The 16,789-nt window shown below is 55.5% G+C and overlaps 2 protein-coding genes across 9 annotated transcripts; one reads left to right on the forward strand and one right to left on the reverse strand.

The window, feature by feature from the left end:
- Positions 1–404: 404 nt before the first annotated feature.
- Positions 405–15,673, reverse strand: ZNF219 (zinc finger protein 219). 5 transcript variants are annotated; one of them, XM_084861798.1, is made up of 5 exons: positions 15,526–15,673; positions 3,838–3,929; positions 2,109–3,552; positions 1,720–1,851; positions 405–1,468 (listed from the first exon to the last, which is right to left on the reverse strand). In XM_084861798.1, exons 2-5 carry the CDS (start codon positions 3,841–3,843, stop codon positions 867–869), a joined length of 2,184 nt encoding a protein of 727 aa, XP_084717924.1. In that variant the 5' UTR covers positions 3,844–3,929; positions 15,526–15,673; the 3' UTR covers positions 405–866. The 5 variants fall into 5 exon arrangements, with proteins under 5 accessions (XP_084717924.1, XP_084717925.1, XP_084717922.1 ...); XM_084861799.1 differs by lacking the exon at positions 15,526–15,673 and adding an exon at positions 9,864–10,472; XM_084861796.1 differs by lacking the exon at positions 15,526–15,673 and adding an exon at positions 9,397–9,730.
- On the forward strand, positions 11,048–15,519 carry TMEM253 (transmembrane protein 253). 4 transcript variants are annotated; one of them, XM_084862415.1, is made up of 7 exons: positions 11,048–12,035; positions 12,140–12,281; positions 12,615–12,725; positions 12,819–12,875; positions 13,317–13,496; positions 13,612–13,758; positions 14,122–15,519. In XM_084862415.1, the coding sequence occupies exons 2-7, from the start codon at positions 12,174–12,176 to the stop codon at positions 14,200–14,202; spliced, it is 684 nt and encodes a 227-aa protein (XP_084718541.1). In that variant the 5' UTR covers positions 11,048–12,035; positions 12,140–12,173; the 3' UTR covers positions 14,203–15,519. The 4 variants fall into 4 exon arrangements, with proteins under 4 accessions (XP_084718541.1, XP_084718542.1, XP_084718543.1 ...); XM_084862416.1 differs by having other exon boundaries at positions 13,380–13,496; XM_084862417.1 differs by having other exon boundaries at positions 13,386–13,496.
- Positions 15,674–16,789: the final 1,116 nt, after the last annotated feature.

Below are 16,789 nucleotides of genomic sequence, written 5' to 3' on the forward strand. Positions count from 1 at the left end.
CTCTGGGTTGAGGTGATAATACTAACTTGAACGCTTCCCCTCAACCAAATCTCGGTGGGGGCGGGGCCTAAGAGAATGTACCTTCTCCGAGGTGGTTCCCAGAGACTCAATGCACCCTTTGAAGCTTCTCCTCTCACAATACACCCACGTCTTGAGGCAAAGCCAGGCACAGTTACGGTGGGATTCGGCACAGTCCAGCAGATTTAAAAATGAGAGGCCCTCCGACCACAATGCATGAGAATCCCTTAGGCCACTTGCTAAGTGCCAATTCCTGGGCCCACAGTGGGCTGCTGGAGCCAAAGCCTGGGGGTGAAACCCACGCTCTCTGGGTGATAGCTGAGGTGCCTCTTTCCTGGACAGAAAGGCCCACAGAGGAGGACAGACATAGGCAGACAGACTCAGGGTCCCTGTGCCTCAAGACACCTGTTTATTGGGGACACAACTCTGCGACAGGGATGACAGGAATCGTACCAAAAATAGCGACGTCTACAGGACCCCTGAAGGGGCTTAGAAGGGTACAGTGCCCCCCACCCCCACCCATTGTACAAAAATAAACTCTCATGCCTATGGACCAGCAAGGACTGGCAGAGCATCTCCTCAACAGGGGCACCATCCTCTCTGCCAGCCCTGGGAACCCATTCTTTGATCCTCACCCCTGCCACTTCTAAGGCACTGTGACTCCCCTGGGCTGGGTGCGTACCGCCCACCCACCCCCTACGCCCTCCATACCCTTTACCTCTGGTCCACCTGGGGCTGGGATATGGGTCCCACACTGCCCCCTGCTGGCTGCTCTACCCAACTACCTCTAGTGCTCCCCCGCTCCTGCAGGGTAAGCTCACTACGCTAACGGCCCCTAAGAGGGCTCCCTACCGTTCTTGCCCCCCCAATCCCACCTCTCCGGACCTCAACAGCCCGGGGCCCTCCTCCCCTTCCTGCAGAGGAGGGCTGGGAGGGGTCTCTCCCGATGGTGCTCGGACATAGGGCAGCGACACATCGGCCTGGGGGAGCCGGCGGCCCCGAGCCCGGCGACTGTGGTGCACTTGCAGGTGCAAGGCCATGAGCTCGGGGGCTCCGGTGGCGAAGGGGCAGAAGAGGCAACGGTGGAGGGCACCCCCGGGCCCGGCCTCGCCTCCCGGCCCCGCCCGCAGGGACAGGTCCAGGGGTTCGGCCTCACCGCCTCGCCCGTTGCGCAGGGTCCTCCCCGGACTGGCAGGCTTCCTGCGGGACCCCGGCGCGGTGCTGCTGGAAGGCCGGGGGCTCGGGGTGCCCTCCACCCAAGTCGTAGGCTGCGGAGCCGCCTTGGCCCCGGACGTCTGGGCTGAAGCCCGCTGGGAAGGGGGCGGCTCCGGGGGCGGCCCCGGGCCGGCCCCACTCCTCTGCTCCCGGTGGTGGCGCTGCAGGTGGTACTTGAGCGAGCCGGACTGGGTGCCCGCGTAGTCGCAGTGCGGACACTTGTAGGGGCGCTCGCCTTTGGGGAGGGGGGTGTGATAGGGTCAGAGTCGAGGTCACTGCCCGCCCCCATCCACAGTCCGTTCAACATACAGACAGACCTCCTCTGGACCAGGAAAGACACGCTGCCTCTCCCACCCCCTCGGATTTATTAAAGAAGGCTTTCCCTACACCCTCCCCTGGCCAATCTGAGGGCTGCCAAGTGTGGTCTGCCTGTCCCTTCTCTCCCTGCCCTCCGGCGCCCTCCCACCCCGGAGGCTGCCCCCTCACCTGTGTGCACGCGCAGATGCACTTTGAGGTGATGCGCCGAGCGGAATGATTTCCCGCAGAAGGGACAATCCTTGCCGGTGGCCCCCCGGCTCCCTTCAGACCGGTTCCCTCCGACCAGCAGCCCATTCTCTTCTGCAACACACACGTTACAGGGAATCAGAGGGGCCCGTTGCCCTCACCCTATCAGAGCCATGCGCCCCACACCCACCCATCTTCCCCTTAGGGTCTGCAACAGCGTGTTGGGGGAAATGAGGGGTTGGCTATGCTGCAGGTTGAGCTGGTGCAGTATGAGCTCCTTTCCAAAAGGAGAGGCCGGGAGAGGAGCAGAGGCGTCAGGGTGGGACCAGATGTGGTAAACCTCAGAGACAGGAGGGAGACCCCTTACGTACCCTGCGTGGCAGTGGGCCTCGCCTGGGCCCCCGAAGCAGGTGCAGAGTGCCCTGGCCCCTCCCCTGGGCGTGGGTGCAGCGAAGCCAGAGGGCCCAACGCCCTGTTGCGGGCCCAGGTCTCCTCCTCGGCCTCCACTACCTCCTCTTCCTCCTCGGGCTCCTCGGCGGCGCGGTGCCGGCGAGCCCGGGCCGGGAGCGCAGAGGGCAAGGGGCGGAAGCCTCCGAAGCTGCGGCCAGCCCCGGACTCGGCGCCCTCGCCATTGGGCCGGGCTTCGCCGGCTCGCAGGCTCAGGTAGCCCAGGAGGCTCGCAGGCTCCCGGCGCTCAGCCGGGGTGGGCGCGGGGGCCAAGAGGAGCGTGGGGCCCAGCGGTTCGTAGGCCAGCAGGCCCAGGTCAGGAGGTTGGGGAGCCCGGGCAGGCCCAGAGACAGGCCCCGGGGCGCGCAGTGGACCCAGCTTGCTGGCGTGCACCTTCATGTGATTCTTAAGGAACCAGGGCTCCTTGAAGCAACGGCCACACACGGGACACGCGTGATCAAAAGAGGCCTTGTGCTTGCGCATATGGCCCTTGAGAAACCAGGACTGGGTGAAGCTCTGGCCACACACTTGACAGCGGAACTCTGGAGGTGCGGGGGGCTCCTCGGGAGCAGCAGGGGCTGGGGTTGCCTCACGTTCGGGCTCCGGCTCCGGCTCCGGCTCCGGCTCCGGCTCCTGCTCCTGCTCGGGCTCAGGGACTGATCTGTGTTCAGGTTGGGGTGGAGGTTGAGGCTGCGGGGCAGCCGAGGTGGCCGCCAGAGGGCGCTCCGGAGCCCCGTGGGCCGTCAGGCTGTGGTGCAGCAGCTCCTCCTCCTGGCTGGAGCCGAAGCTGCAGAGGCCACACTTCCAGGGCCTGTGCAGGATGTGCAGGTGGCGTTCCCGCTCCGCGGCGGTGCGAAACTTGCCTTTGCAGAAGGGGCATCGGAAGGAGGACGCTGATGGAGCCTGGGGCCGCACCAGGCTCTCCGTGGCCGGGGTGGCCTGCAGGCCCCCTGAGCTCCGGGCTCTTCCTGACCGGGCCTCGCGCAAGAGCGCGCGTTCCTCCAACTCCAGCAGCAGGCGCGCGGCGGGGCTCCGCGGGCGCTCCGGCTGGTGCGTGCGCAGGTGCGAGCGCAGCAGGGCCCGCTGGGCCGCGCGGTGGCCGCAGTGCGGGCACTGGAAGGCCTGGGCGCCCGGGTGCGCCCGCAGGTGCAGAGCCAGGATGGAATTGAAGCGGAAGCGCTTTCCGCAAACAGGGCAGGGGAAGCGCCTTTCGCCAGCCCGACTCTCAGACCAGCCCACCGCTCCCATGCCTGGAGACCCTGCGGCGGTCAGGCCCGGTCCGTTGGAGTAGCGCTGCAGATCCAGTTCTCCGTCGAAGGCCGGCGGGGAGGGCGCTAAGTGGCCGCCCAGAGCGCGGGGACGTGAGCCCTGTGGAGAAGGGTGTGCACAGAGCAAAGGAGAAAGGAGAGCTGTGTGGGGTGAGAAGGACATGGAGAGCCACAGGACCCAAGGGAGGGGTGAATGGGGGCCCACACCAAGTACACCGGGTACCCTTTCCACTCAATTTAGGGAAACTGGAGGATGAATGGGAATTGGGCTTGTTGGGGCCACGGAGATAACTTACAATAATGGCAGGTCAGAAGGTGAGAGAAGGTAGGGAGGGGAGGGAGTAGAGTTGTAGGTACTTGCGGGTTCAGGCCAAGCTTCACTCACCTCCATGGACCCCTTTCACATTCTTTGGTTCTGGGGAGTGCGGGGAGGAGGAGGAGGAAAAGCTGCTAGTGAAGGCAACAGGTGCTGAAGAGCTAAAGCAAAAAGAGATAGATTTGGAGGAAAAGGTAAGTCCTGATTTTCAGCCGTGGAAATAATCACTCCCAACTCAATGCTCTTAGCACCCTGTATTCCTGAAACCCTTCCCCCTCCTCGCATCCTGAGGCAGGAGGCGGCTGCTGTCACCAGAACTTGTACTCCTTGATTTGCCCATGCCCCAGCTTCCTTAGAACGTAGATTTTTTTTTTCCCTCCCAAATACATTCAAAATGCCTGGCCCAGGACAACTACAACTACCACCACCATCACCACCACCCCCTGGTGGTGAGGAGACCATCACAGTATAGCCCTCTCTGGTTTAGATTGGGGTGTGCAGCTTGATGAGCAAATGGGGTGGGCTTGCCATGCCCCAGGGTTATCCAAGTGGGAACAGTTGCTCTCAGATACCTAACTGACCAGCCAGCCAAACATCCTTCCCGACCCCACAGCCCTTCCTTTGCTCTCACCCCGTCTTTCTGTCTTTCCCCCTCATCCTCCCTCCCGCTGCCTGGATTCCTGATCCATTCATTTCCATTCATTACAGAGACTCATTCATGCATGGGAGAGAAACACCTCCCAGCAGCAGCAGTCTGGAGACAGACAGCGGGGGGAGGGGCACGCAGGGGGAGAGAGCCAGAAGGAGAGGGGATGAAGAAAGAGTTGGGGGAGGAATGGAAGTTAAGGGGCGCTGCTGGCCTGGGGAAGGGGCTAAAAACTGCAAATACCAGATAGGATTCATTCCCGTGTTTCAAACCTTGGAACCTGCAGTTTGCGGGGGCATCTCAGCCCCTTTGTCCAGGGCTGTTCCGAAGCAGGCTTTTCTCCTCTCTGCAGGGGAGAGGCTCGCTCACACAAGAGGAGGATTACACTGGCTCTGAGCTCAAGAGGCTGGAGTGAGGGACGGGGGGCGGGGCTGGGCCATCTGCACAGATAGGGGCTCAGCACATGCTCTGAGCAGAAAAGGGTTAAAATTCTCCAGGCTAAAATTCCCTGGGCCTGGGATGTGCACAGGTCCAGTTCTGAGGAAGAAGAGAACGGAGAGGAAGAGGATTGGGGGTGGGGGTGGGGGGCTTGCTCTGATCATAAGCTGCAGAGGAGGTTAGCATTAAGACACAGAAGCCATCCCAGAATTAAGATTCATGGAAATATGCCTGGGAGGCTGACTAGAATTCAGTCAGTATACCTTCCTGATTACATATATAATTTTATCTGGTCAAGGCTAGCCAGATAAATGTGGACTGTATCATTTTTTTCCCCTGAAATAGAAAGAATATTTGATATATAAAGAACTTTCTTACAATAGGCATGGAATGGGTTACTAAGCAATAAAAAGACTCAAGTATTACTTTGCTTAAGGATCCTGAATGGAAGAAAATTGGGCCAGAAGTCAGCCCTGCTTATCAGCAAAGAAAAGCTCTGAAGGTCCAAGTTCCCTTAATTTTTGATATTTACTGGATGTGATAAGACTCCATGAATGGGTCCTGGCAGCATGACTCAGTGGTTAGAGCATTGGCCCATGAACTGAAGGATTCCAGGTTTAATTTTGATCAACATACATAGGTTGCAGGTTCCCCACCCCAGTTGGGGTGCATGCGGGAGACAACCAATTGATGTGACTCTCTCATATCAATGTTTTTTTCTCTCTTTCTCCTCTCTTGCCCTCCCCACTCCCTTCCACTCTCTCTAAGATCAATGAAAGAACTATCCTTCAGTAAGATTAATGACAACAACAAAAAAAATCAACCAGTGAGTGCATAGAATGGGTGGAACAACAAATCCATGTTTCTCTCTAAAATCAATAAATAAAAAATTAAATTAAATTAAAAATGCTCCTAGCCGCTTTGGCTCAGTGGATAGAGTGTCGGACTGCAGACCAAAGGGTCCCAGGTTCGATTCTGGTTAAGGGTACAGACCTCAGTTACAGGCTCCTCCCCAGCCCAGACAGGGAGTGTGCAGGAGGCAACCAATCGATGTTCCTCTCACATCGATATTCCTTCCTGTCTTTCCCTCTCTCTTTCACTCTCTCTGAAAACCAATGGGAAAATATCCTCAGGTGAGTTTTTTTAAATAAATAAATGAAAAGATTATTTATTTTTTTAAAAATTACTCCCTTGGTCAGCATGGTTCAGTGGTTGAGCATTGACCTATGAACCAGGAGATCATGGTTTGATTCCTGGTCAGGTAGAATGCCCAGGCTGTGGGCTTGATCCCCCGTGTGGGAGTGCAGGAGGCAGCCAATCAATAATTCTCTCTCATCATTGATGTTTCTATCTCTCTCCCTCTCCCTTCTTCTCTAAAATCAATTATATATATATATATATATATATATATATATATATATATATATATATATATATTTAAATACATTAAAAAAAAAAAAAAAAAAACTCCATGAGCTAGCAGGTACCTGTTACATGTGGAATCTGGGTTAAGGGAATTTTATTAACAAGAGGTTAATTAAGAAAGTGTCCAAGGGTCACTAAATAATCTCCACCACACTTTTAATATTTGAAAAAATCCCCTTTCTGGAACCAAGAGTCTAGCCAGGCTCACTGAGTGGTATCATGAAATGTGTAGAATAAGACCAAAGGGTACAAGGCTATTGTGGGCCCAATCAGACCATTAAAAGCCATGCAACCTTCAGTGGATCACTTAACATCCCAGCTTACTCATCTGTACAACAAGGGGACTGCACAAATGTATATAGATGGTTCCTTCCAACTAGAAAGTTTTGTAGTTCTGAGTCACAAGACTTCTGGACCCCAAGAGGAGTTAAAACAAATGGTCATCCCTTCAGTACCATGGAGAGTGCAGTGGGCTACCAGAGGAGCCACTGTGGCCACCTCATTACCCAGGTAGTGCTAGGAAGTGCCAGAGGGGCCACATTTGGCATTTGAACGCCATAATTGAGGCACTGAGAAAAGCTACATTTTAAAAATCTCTTCTCTGGAAGCCATGGGGGAGGGAGGGAAGAACAGTGGTACCAGAAGGTTTATTTTTGCCTTTTGGATGACACTGAAAATAGATAAGATGTAACAAAATAGATGTAACTAGAAGAATTTTAATTAGCTATAAGGAGTGTCCTGACAGTTACAGTTTGTACATCCTGGAACGAGCGAGTGAGGCATCATATTTGGGTCCATCACATTCTGTTGCTCTCCTGGGGATTCCCGGAACATCCTGGTGTACAGCCAATCTGGTATATTCAGAGGAAGCAGATGGTGGGGGAGGAGGGGGAAGGCTGGGAATACTGCATGGTCATAGCTGACTAACCTATGGGCGCATACTCTGATTCTGAGAAGATTCTAGAGCCCCTGAAACTGCCTGTAGGATAGTAAGCAAAATATTTCAGGGGAAGTTGACCTCCTATCTGAGGCAAGTAGGGCTGGAATAGCACAAAGCTTTCTCCCCCACCCCACCCTACCTCCAAAAAAAAACACTGCTTCGTACATAGCAGTTTCTAGGATAGAAATACAGTAATATACAAGAAGAACCATACTGAAACTATTATTCCTGAGCAGGGGAACTTTCCCCAAAGGGTAGCCTCAAATCAATAAACCCACTGGGAGACCCTCTAGGCACAATCAAGATCTGAATCACCTCCACACCAAACCAGGTCGCAGGCACCTAATCCGAAGAGGCTTTCCCCATAGGAGAACACAGTGACCGGGCCCACGATTCTATGAACTGGCTTAGAACCCAGGTCATGCATCTATTGCTGGCGGGCATTAATCAACAGTTTTCTATAGTCGGGCCCTAACCACCATCCCTGAGACTTGGCCAGACGGTAGCACTGACCTACTTTCCTCCCACACTGGGAATCAGGGGTTATCTCGCCCTTATTTGGGTTCTATAGGGACACAAGGCCGGGGATAGGGATCAGAAATCTTCCCAAAGCAACAGGCCGATTACTTTTATGTGCGAGGAGAGCTGGTGGAGAAGGGGGTGTGGACCACCAAACCTCACCGAGTAGGGAAGGAGGAAAGGTTTGGCGAGAAGGTTCTTAGAAACAACAGGGACGGGTACCTAGAAACGTCTGCTGACTGGAGAACCATGATATTTGTCCCTCAAGCCTTGTGGTTCAAAAGTTGTTAGGGGCAGTGTAAGGGGCAAGGGTTCAGGACTTCTGAGGTATAGCTGTGGGGAGGCATTGCTCACTGATAATTTCTAATACTTGCTGTCTTTCTCTCTATTCCTACACCTCCATAAGCCCTCTAACAATCGTTAACACTGCATTAGACGGGGTTAAAGAAAAGGAACTTCTTAGAGGGTCTAGAGTCAAGACCACCTTTATCAAACGTCCCTTTTTAGGGTTTTTTCTCCATAGCCCTCTAAACCTCACTGCTCAGGTAGCTCCCCCAAACTGACCACAGACCCCAGCCTGCCCACCTTTCTCACTGAGTGTACACTCTCGCGAGCTGGGGGCATGGAATCTTAGCCATGAACTCCAAGAATCCAGCAGGAGGCAAGAGGAAGGTACACCTGCTCACCTCCTGCCACCCCACCACGGCGGTGAGCCTTATTCCAGAGGCATGTCCCAACTTGACCCCTCTCCTGAAAGTTCTAGATCTGTGGGAGGGGGCACAGAGCAAGCCCTGAGTTCCCTGAACTGGAACTGACCCCAAGAGGTCAGAGTCTCAGCACCCATAGGGGCCCCAGTGCTGAGATTAGGGGGCGGGGGGTGGGTGGGCAGGAGAGCCTCTGGGAAAATCCACCTCCCACAAGTAGGTTGGCAAGTAGGGCAGGACCTGTGATCCTGCACAAGGGGTTCTTTGAGCGGCACCCCAGACCCCTCCCCGGGAAGATAAGCCAGGAGGAGGATGGGGGGCAGGATTGGAAGGCTGGAAGGCCAGGGCTCAGCTACCCAGGCCGGGAGAACAAAAGCTGAGTTGCAGCCGCCTCTGCTGCTGCTGCCGGCGGCGGCCGAGCTCTTTGTGACACTTTGTTTGGGACGCAGAGAGGGAAGCACCCCCCCATCCTCTCCCCTCCCCCACCCCCGATCCCAGGGAGTTTGCCTCCATCAGCCCTACCTGGGGGGTGGCGGGGTGGGGGGGTGGCCATCCGCTCAGGCTCCCGGCCGTGCAGCCCTGCACCCCAGGCCCCTCGCGCCCTGCCTTCGGGCCCCTACAAAGACGCCTGTCCCCGGGCCCCCCCACCCCAACCCCCGCTGGCCTTTCCCCTCTGGTGCCCCCTTCCCCGGCTTCCCCCACCTGGCCCCCCTCCCTCGAGACCCCCCCCCCCGGCTCCCCTGGCTCCCGAGGCCGCAGGGGGGCCCCCCCGCCCCCCCAGGCGCTCCGGGCGAAGTTTGCTTGGGGTCGAGCCGGCGCCCCTCCCCCGCCCCCGCCCCCTGCACCTGCTCCGAGCCCGGCGCGCGGAGCGGGGCCCCCCCTCCGGGAGGGGGGCGGGGGCCGGGCGGGGGCGGGCGGCGGAGGGGGGGCCGGGCGCGGGGGGAGCGGCTACTCACGAGCCCCGGGCGGGCGGGCGGCGGCGGAGCGGGCGGCGGCGGCGGCGGCGGCGGGCGGCGGGCCGGCGGCGCGGGCGTCAGCGTTACGTGGGGCCGGGGGAGATGCGCCGGCCCCGGCCCCCCCGCCCCCGGCCCGGCCCCCGCCCCCTCCCGGCCCCCGCCCCCGGCCCCGGCCCCGGCCCGCATTGTGCGCGGCGGGAGGCGGCCCGGCCATTAGCATGCGGGGGGCGGCGCGGCGCGCGGGGAGCCGGGCGCGGGCTCCGGGGACGGGGCCGGGGCGCCGGGAGCCCCGGGAGCCGCCGCCGGGGGCGGGGTGCGGGCCGCGGGGAGCCGGGGGGCGCTGCCGGGGGGGTGGGGGCGGGGGCGGGGCGCGCGGACGGGCTCCCCAGAAGGCGGGAGGGGTTTCGAAAGGTCATCCCGTCCTTCCCCGGCCTCCGCGCCGCCCCGCCCGCCCGGCCCGGACATACCAGGGAGGGAGCGCGGCGCCCGCTCTGCCCCGACACGCTCGGCCCGGGAAGTTCCTCCGGGGCTTTATCTCCGAGCCTCTCCCTGCGATGTGTGTCTCTTTTTGGGGAGGAGGAGGAGGGGCGATGAGAGAGATAGCTCATGTCTGCCGTGGAAGAAACATTATTAAAGTTAACTCCTCGGCCCTTCCTGTTCCCGATAAACAATCCCCGCACCTTCCTCTCGAATCCTGCTTCCCATTCCTCAGGTCACTCTGCTGGCCCTCCAACGCCACAAATATTTACCGAGGGCTCGCCGAGTGCCGGCCCGGTGCTCGGCGCCGCGGGGGGATGCACAGGCAGGGGGTGCAGCACCATCCCCGCAGGAGATGGTAATCCGGACAGGGGCTATGTGTGTGTTTTAAGTAGCAGAGTCCGATTGAGCCAATAATGACTGAATGCCTGCTCACATATTTAATGGTATATAATCCTTACAGTCAGACTCTGAAATGTGAGGTTACGTTTATAGGTCAGGAAAACGAAGCTAAAGAGTCTCTTTTCACTGGCCTGCCAGCCTCAAGGAGCCTCCGTGCAAGGCCAGCATCTCCCCTTCTGCCAGACCATCCACCGCTACCAAATAAAGTTAGCACACAGCGGTTCTCAGCCATTTTAAGTGAGATTCCCACTCCCCAGGGAAGAGCGGACACAATGCTACATGGAGCATTGGCTCAGCACGGAGCAGGGCACAAGTGGCTTACAAAGAAGGCCAGGCCGCTCTCCTCACAGAACCCGGCCTCTGGGTCCTAGCTCCCAAGGGCCTTCTGGCTCGGCCTTCTTCCATCATCAATAATAATAACGATAATAGCCACTCACATTCATTGAGCACTTAGGTGCAAGGTGTTGGGCTGAGCTGGTTTATATGCATTTTCTCTTAATACTCCAAGGAGCCTGTGGTATTATTAACTTCCCTTTATAGGTAAGCAAACACAGATGAAGTAACTGGTTAGCCAGGTAGATCTGGAATTTGGACGTAGGTCTGGTTGCCTCCAAACTTCAGGGCTCTGCATCAAGATGATCTTTCCTATTTTTGATCTCTCCCTTTCTCTCTCTCTCTCTCTCTCTCTCTCTCTCTCTCTCTCTCTCTCTCTCTATATATATATATATATATATATATATATATATATATATATATATCTGGGCCCCCGCTGGTTCTGCTGCTTGCTGTAGAAATAAATATCCCCAGCTTAGCCTCTGAATAAGCCCTTTAGTATATGGGCATCGGGCACAACAGTATGACCTCATCAGCGCCACTAATGGTTACTAAGCACCCGCCATGAGTCAACAACCCTTCACAGTCATATTATTAGCCCCCGTTTTATAACTCCGTTTGAACAAACAGTGGTTCAAATAGGTAGAATAATGTATTCAAGGTCACACAGCTAGGAAAGTGGCAGAGCTGAGATTTTAGTCCAGGTCAGCTTGGCTGCAAGGCAGCTTGTATCTCTCAAAAAATATTAATTGTTGCAATACCATCCTCTCAAGACCGGCCATTTGGGGACTATCTTCCATACGTGTCTAGCTGCAGATGATCACCAAGCTAAAAACAACCCCCACTGTAATAGGGCACCCCATCCTCTTTGTCAGTGTCCCATCCAGAGTAAACCCTCCAAAAATAAGGAAGGAGAGAGGAGAAGCCATTCAGAACGTGACAGATAGGAAGCCAAGGGAATTAAACCTTGCCTGGTTTGGGGACAAAGCTGCAAGTGGCAATGACATGGGAACAATCCAGACAGTAATGTGGGATTTCCCTAGGGAACAGCAAGTTATTTGAGGAGGAAGAAAAAAAAAAAAAAAAAGGAGAAAGATTGATGGAGATGGGGGGTGGGGGCAGAATTAGGGCCCAGGGTGGTAGCATCCATGCGCGGGTGTTCAGAAGAACCCAGGATGGGCAGAGATGGACGCAACAGGAAACAGGAACAAAACAAGGCAGAGCTGGGCATCTCCTGGAGTGAACAGAGGCTGGTATCTACCTACGGCCACTTCCGGTTGGCCCTCTTAGAGACCTTTGCCCCACCACACCCCAACCCTGACAGCTTGTCTCAGCCAAGACAAGTTTGCTGTCAGCTCTGAGCCACCAGGCCCCACCAGGAGCTCCAAGCCCAGCTGGGTCCCCTTGGAGTAGCTGCTTCAGAATAGGTAGGTGAGAGGTCCTGAGCCTCAACTCCCTGGATATTAGAAGCATGCGGAGGGGCAGCTGAAATAGAGGCTCCTGCATGACCGGTCTCCTGCCTTTTTCCCAGGGAAAAAACCCAAGCTTCAGCAATCAAGGGAGCCATGGAGGACAGAGTTGGACAGCAAGAGCAAACCAGACCCAGCCCTCGTCTGGAAAAGCTACAGCATTGGGCAAGGCAAAGGCAGAGTGGGAACCTGTTGGTGCTGGCGGTGAGGCCAGGATGCCCTACCCCAAGCTTCCGCATGCCCACTTGTACCCCAATTCCATTCCATCCATGTTTTGTGAACGCTTACCATGTGTTTGAAAATGTTAGACTCTGAGAGGGAGGAGGGTGGAGGAAAAATCTACAGGCAGCTTCCATCATGTGGGGAAAGCGAGCAGTAAGTAACTAAACTATGACGTCAGGCAGAACAAATTAAATGACATCCCCTTCCTTCACTGCCCTTGGTTGACTACTTTCCACCACCAGGCATTCCGGCCAATGGCGGGGGTTGGGAGGAGGGAAGGGAATTGCTGACAGTTCCCCTGCGTCTGGCCTCCAGGTGTGCCAACTGTGGCTAGCAGTGGCTGTGGTGCCCTTGGCTGTCTCAGTTGCCTGCCTGAACTCTGCTTGTCACATGGCCACAGCACTGCCGCTTGGACCTGGAGCAATGGTAAGATCCACCACAACAGAGGATGGAAGTTAGATCCTGGGGGCCCTTCACTAATAGGACCAGAGCTCAACCCTTGCCTTTCTCACCATTCAGGGTTTCCTCACTGGGATTGTTACCCTTGAGCTGCGCAGAGCACCGCGCCTTTGGAAGGTGAGAGGGGACGTGAATGCAATACTATTCTTTCCACCCAAAACACACACACACACACCACTCCTCAACCTAGAGAGTGGCTCTCCAAGCTAATCCTTTCAGCTCTCTGTCTGACAGTCCTAAAAGACTAAGGCAAAAAACAAAAACAAAAACAAACATGGAGGGCCGAGACCGGTTTGGCTCAATGGATAGAGTGTCGGCTTGGGGACTGAAGGGTCCCGGGTTCGATTCCGGTCATGTGCCTTGGTTGCAGGCATATCCCCGGTGGGGGGTGTGCAGGAGGCAGCTGATCAATGATTCTCTCTCATCGATGTTTCTAACTCTCTATCTCTCTCCCTTCCTCTCTGTACAAAATCAATAAAATATATATATATATAAAATGGAGGGCTAAGGGCCCTGTTAGAAGAATAAAAGCTGAGTTTTGTTTCTGGGTAGGTGCAGGTTGAGCTTGGGGTTGCAATGAGTCCCCTTAGGCTAGGCAGGGCTGAACTGGTTCACTGGCAGGTGCAGGCCATGATGATACTCAACACCATCGATCTGATCTTGGGCTTCATCGTGGTGGTGGTTGAGGTGATGAAGACAGCCTTGGGGTCTGCAGCAACTGCCTCCTCCCAGGAACCGGTGAGTAAAGGAGAAGATGGAAAGACAAGGAGGCAAAAGGAGATGGAGAGGGATAAGGGCAGGGGCCAACAGGTGTTGGTTCCTCTGTAGCATCCTCAGCCTTGTCTACCTGTAGCTGGACGGCTTGTTGGTGCTGGAGCTCAGTGCTGAGGCTTTCACCCTAGGAGGAGTGCTGGTCTCAGCATATTCCCTACTCCTGCTAAGCCAGAGGAAGCCAGGATGCTGCAGGAGGCAGAGTCTGCACTACCGGGAGCTACAGCAGGTACTGAGGGCAGGGAGGAAAAGATGGAGCTACCTAGGAGCTCTTTTTTTTTTTTTTTTTTTTTTTTTCCCAATGGCTCCTTTGGCCAATGGCACTTAAAGGAAAACAATGGGGTGGGGAGGAAAAGAAGGGGTCCTAGACTCATGCTAATTGGTTTTCTGACTGGACATCTCTCTCCTAAAGGTGGGTAAGAGGAAATTGGATGTCTAAATGGTTGGACCCAGAAATGTGGGAGAACATTAGAAAGCTGCCTAACTATTAGAAGGGCTATAGGAACACAAGACAAAAATGAAAGAGGAGGAGGAGGTTGCTTTTGTAGATGATTCTCCTTTCTCACCCCTCACACTTCTGTCTGGTTTTCAGGGTCTCTCTGAGTTGGAGGAAGTTACTGATTTGGATAATGGTCCCGCAGTGGCTAGCACAGCAAACCGAACAACTGCATGAGATGGCAAGGCAAGCGGGCAAGTGCTGCTCTCCTACCCTGTGGGAGCGTTCTCCAGACCTTACTGCACCCCACCAAACTCAGAAAAGAGATGGAGGCCCTGGAGACCTACGTGCAATCCAGTGGGGATGCCTTCAATTTCCACTCAGACTAGGACCCTTTCTCGTCTAGGGGAAGCTATACCTCGACCAGATTCTCCCCTCACCTCATTGCCCTGAAAAGCTGCCCCCCTACAGGCCATCCTTAGGCTAACTTTCAGCTTCCCCACTCCCTTCCATCCTTACCCACCCCCATCCCATATAGCTTCATATCTTCCTCTTCTCACTATGTCTCTTCTTTCCACCTTTCACAATCCCATCCCACTCCAAAGCCCAGGTTCGCACACGCGGCGACTCTCTGAAATCAATCCACGGGTGCTTTAATAGTTCTCCCCCTCCGACTGGTTCCGTACTCCGGCGGAGACTACAAGTCCCATGATGTCCCGCACCCCGCGGCCTGCTGGGAAATAAAGAGCCTTTTCTCCGCGGTGAGAGCGCTGTGCATCTGCTGAGTGACGTGAGGAGCAGAAAGTCCGGGCCTAGCCGACTTGCCTCGGACGCGACCACTGGCCCGGCTTCCAGGGAGGAGCCAGGCGGGTGATTCTGAAAGGGGGCGCCGCTACCCCAACCGGGGCAACTGAGAGCTGGCTGCGGCTCCATGACCCTCCCTCGGGCAGCTCCGGGAACCCGCAGGCGCTGGGGGATGGCCCTCGGCAAAGCTGGGGTTCCCCGGATGCTGTCATCGCGCCCCCCTCTGGCAACGCCCAAGTCTAAAGTCCTGAGACTTGGAGCGCGCGCGAGAAAGGGGTTGGAGATGATGAGTCAGAAGCCCGGGGCCCTCCACGCCGCCCTCCCCCCGGCGTCTGGCCGCCTCGGGAGGTCCGGCTCCCGGGGCGGACAGGTGGACTGGGCAGGAAGAGGGAGGGGCGCGGCGGCCGCTCAGCCTGAGACTTTCCCGCCTCTGCGAGCACGCGGCGCAGCCGGCCCGCGTGGCCGCCGCCCCTCCTCGCCAAGGCGGGAGCCGGACTGCGCAGGCTCAGCCCCCGCCTCGCCGCAGCCCCGCCGACCTTCGGTCCCGGCCGCCGCCGTCTGGTTGCTGAAGCGCTCGTGGCGCTCAACCCCCACCGTTTCTGAACTTTGCAAAGTGTGCAAAGGCGGCAAGCACACGCGGGCTTGAGAGAGAAAGCCCAGAAAAAAAAACCGATAGAGAGCCAGGAGTATACTACTCAGGGCAGCTGGTTAGCCCTACTAGAAACTGCCCAGAGCTGGAGTACTGAAAGAACTCACCCCAAATTCACACAGTGCCCAGGATGGGTGTGCGCCTCACACCCATGTGTGTCCCCCTGGAGAAGGCTTCTTTCCCTTAGACAGAATGCTGCTTCTCCGAAGTTTGGCCAAGCCCAGGCACCAGCGAGGAAAGAGCGCAGCCTGGCTGCCTTGCCCTAACATTGCAGCGGTGCCAGCGGCAACTCCTTTCTGTGTGTGACACCTTGGGAGTGGTAATAGTCGCCCTATGACAAGGTTATGTGAGTAGTAGTGGGTGGGGATAGTTCTGGGATTAGGTTTTGGAATGGAAAAAAAAAAAAAGATCTGGGCCGCTCTCTTCTCCTCCCACTCTAACTGCCAGAATAATGGGAAGCTCATGTGTGAAAGATTCAGAAAATAATTTTCTTCCAAGTTAGAAGGTGGTAGTGGATGAGGAAATTGGGGTAAAAAAAAAAAAAAAAAATCAACAATTGATTCTCACTGTCTTCCAGATAGGAACTACAAATTTTAGTGACATGAGCAGGTCTAGGAATTGCATTCTAGTTCTTGAAAAAAAGTCAATGACCATGCAAATGAATCCTATCGGTCAGGTTGGGCTAGGTTATAATGTGGTAACAGTGCCAAAATCGCAATGGCTTAAAACCACAAAGGTGTATCTCTCACACTATTAACATGTCTAGAGTAGTTGGCAGGAGCCTCTGCTCATTATAAGTTACTCAGGTACCCGAGCAGATGGACCTCCACCACTTGGAGATCCTGCCATGTCATTATGAAGCTTAGGGCCCCACCCCCTTCCCTGAGCATGAAGAATTGTTCAGAAGCTCTTAAATGCTTCTGCCTCAGAGGGACAAATACCACTTCCACTCGAACTTTATTGGCCAAGGTGAGTCATAGGGCCACACCCAACTTCAAGACAGCTAGAAGGGCAGTCTTTTCATATTCCTGTAAGGAGAACGGAAGCAGAAATAGTCATTAAAGGAAAAGTTAATCATTTGCAGTGAGTGATACTACAATAGAATAGCTAAGCAGTTGGAATTCATCTAGCAGTTATGCCCATATCTACTTCTTTGGCTTTGGTGCATGAATCACTAAATGAAGTTCTTAATGAAAACTCTCCAAAATTAACAGAACTGAAAGAGGAAATCTAAAGATTCTGGGGGGTTTTGTACACACACACACATTTTTATTGATTTCAGAGAGGAAGGGAGAGGGAGAGAGATAGAGGAACATCAAAGATGAGAGAGAATCATTGATCAGCTGCCTCCTGCACACCCCACACTGGGAT

This window comes from Pipistrellus hanaki (genome assembly GCF_964339955.1).
Source record: "Pipistrellus hanaki genome assembly, chromosome: 1".
Taxonomy (NCBI): Eukaryota; Metazoa; Chordata; class Mammalia; order Chiroptera; family Vespertilionidae; genus Pipistrellus; species Pipistrellus hanaki.

Excerpts from the sequence above, each read along its gene's own strand:
- ZNF219 (XM_084861798.1), bottom strand. Across the intron at positions 1,852-2,108 it reads GAGGCCCACTGCCACGCAGG|AAGAGAATGGGCTGCTGGTC; the intron begins GTACGTAAGGGG and ends TGTGTGTTGCAG. Across the intron at positions 1,469-1,719 it reads GCATCTGCGCGTGCACACAG|GCGAGCGCCCCTACAAGTGT; the intron begins GTGAGGGGGCAG and ends CCCTCCCCAAAG.
- TMEM253 (XM_084862415.1), top strand. The coding sequence starts at position 12,174 with ATGGAGGACAGAGTTGGACAGCAAGAGCAAACCAGACCCAGCCCTCGT. Across the intron at positions 12,282-12,614 it reads GGAACCTGTTGGTGCTGGCG|GTGTGCCAACTGTGGCTAGC; the intron begins GTGAGGCCAGGA and ends TCTGGCCTCCAG. Across the intron at positions 12,876-13,316 it reads GAGCACCGCGCCTTTGGAAG|GTTGAGCTTGGGGTTGCAAT; the intron begins GTGAGAGGGGAC and ends GGGTAGGTGCAG.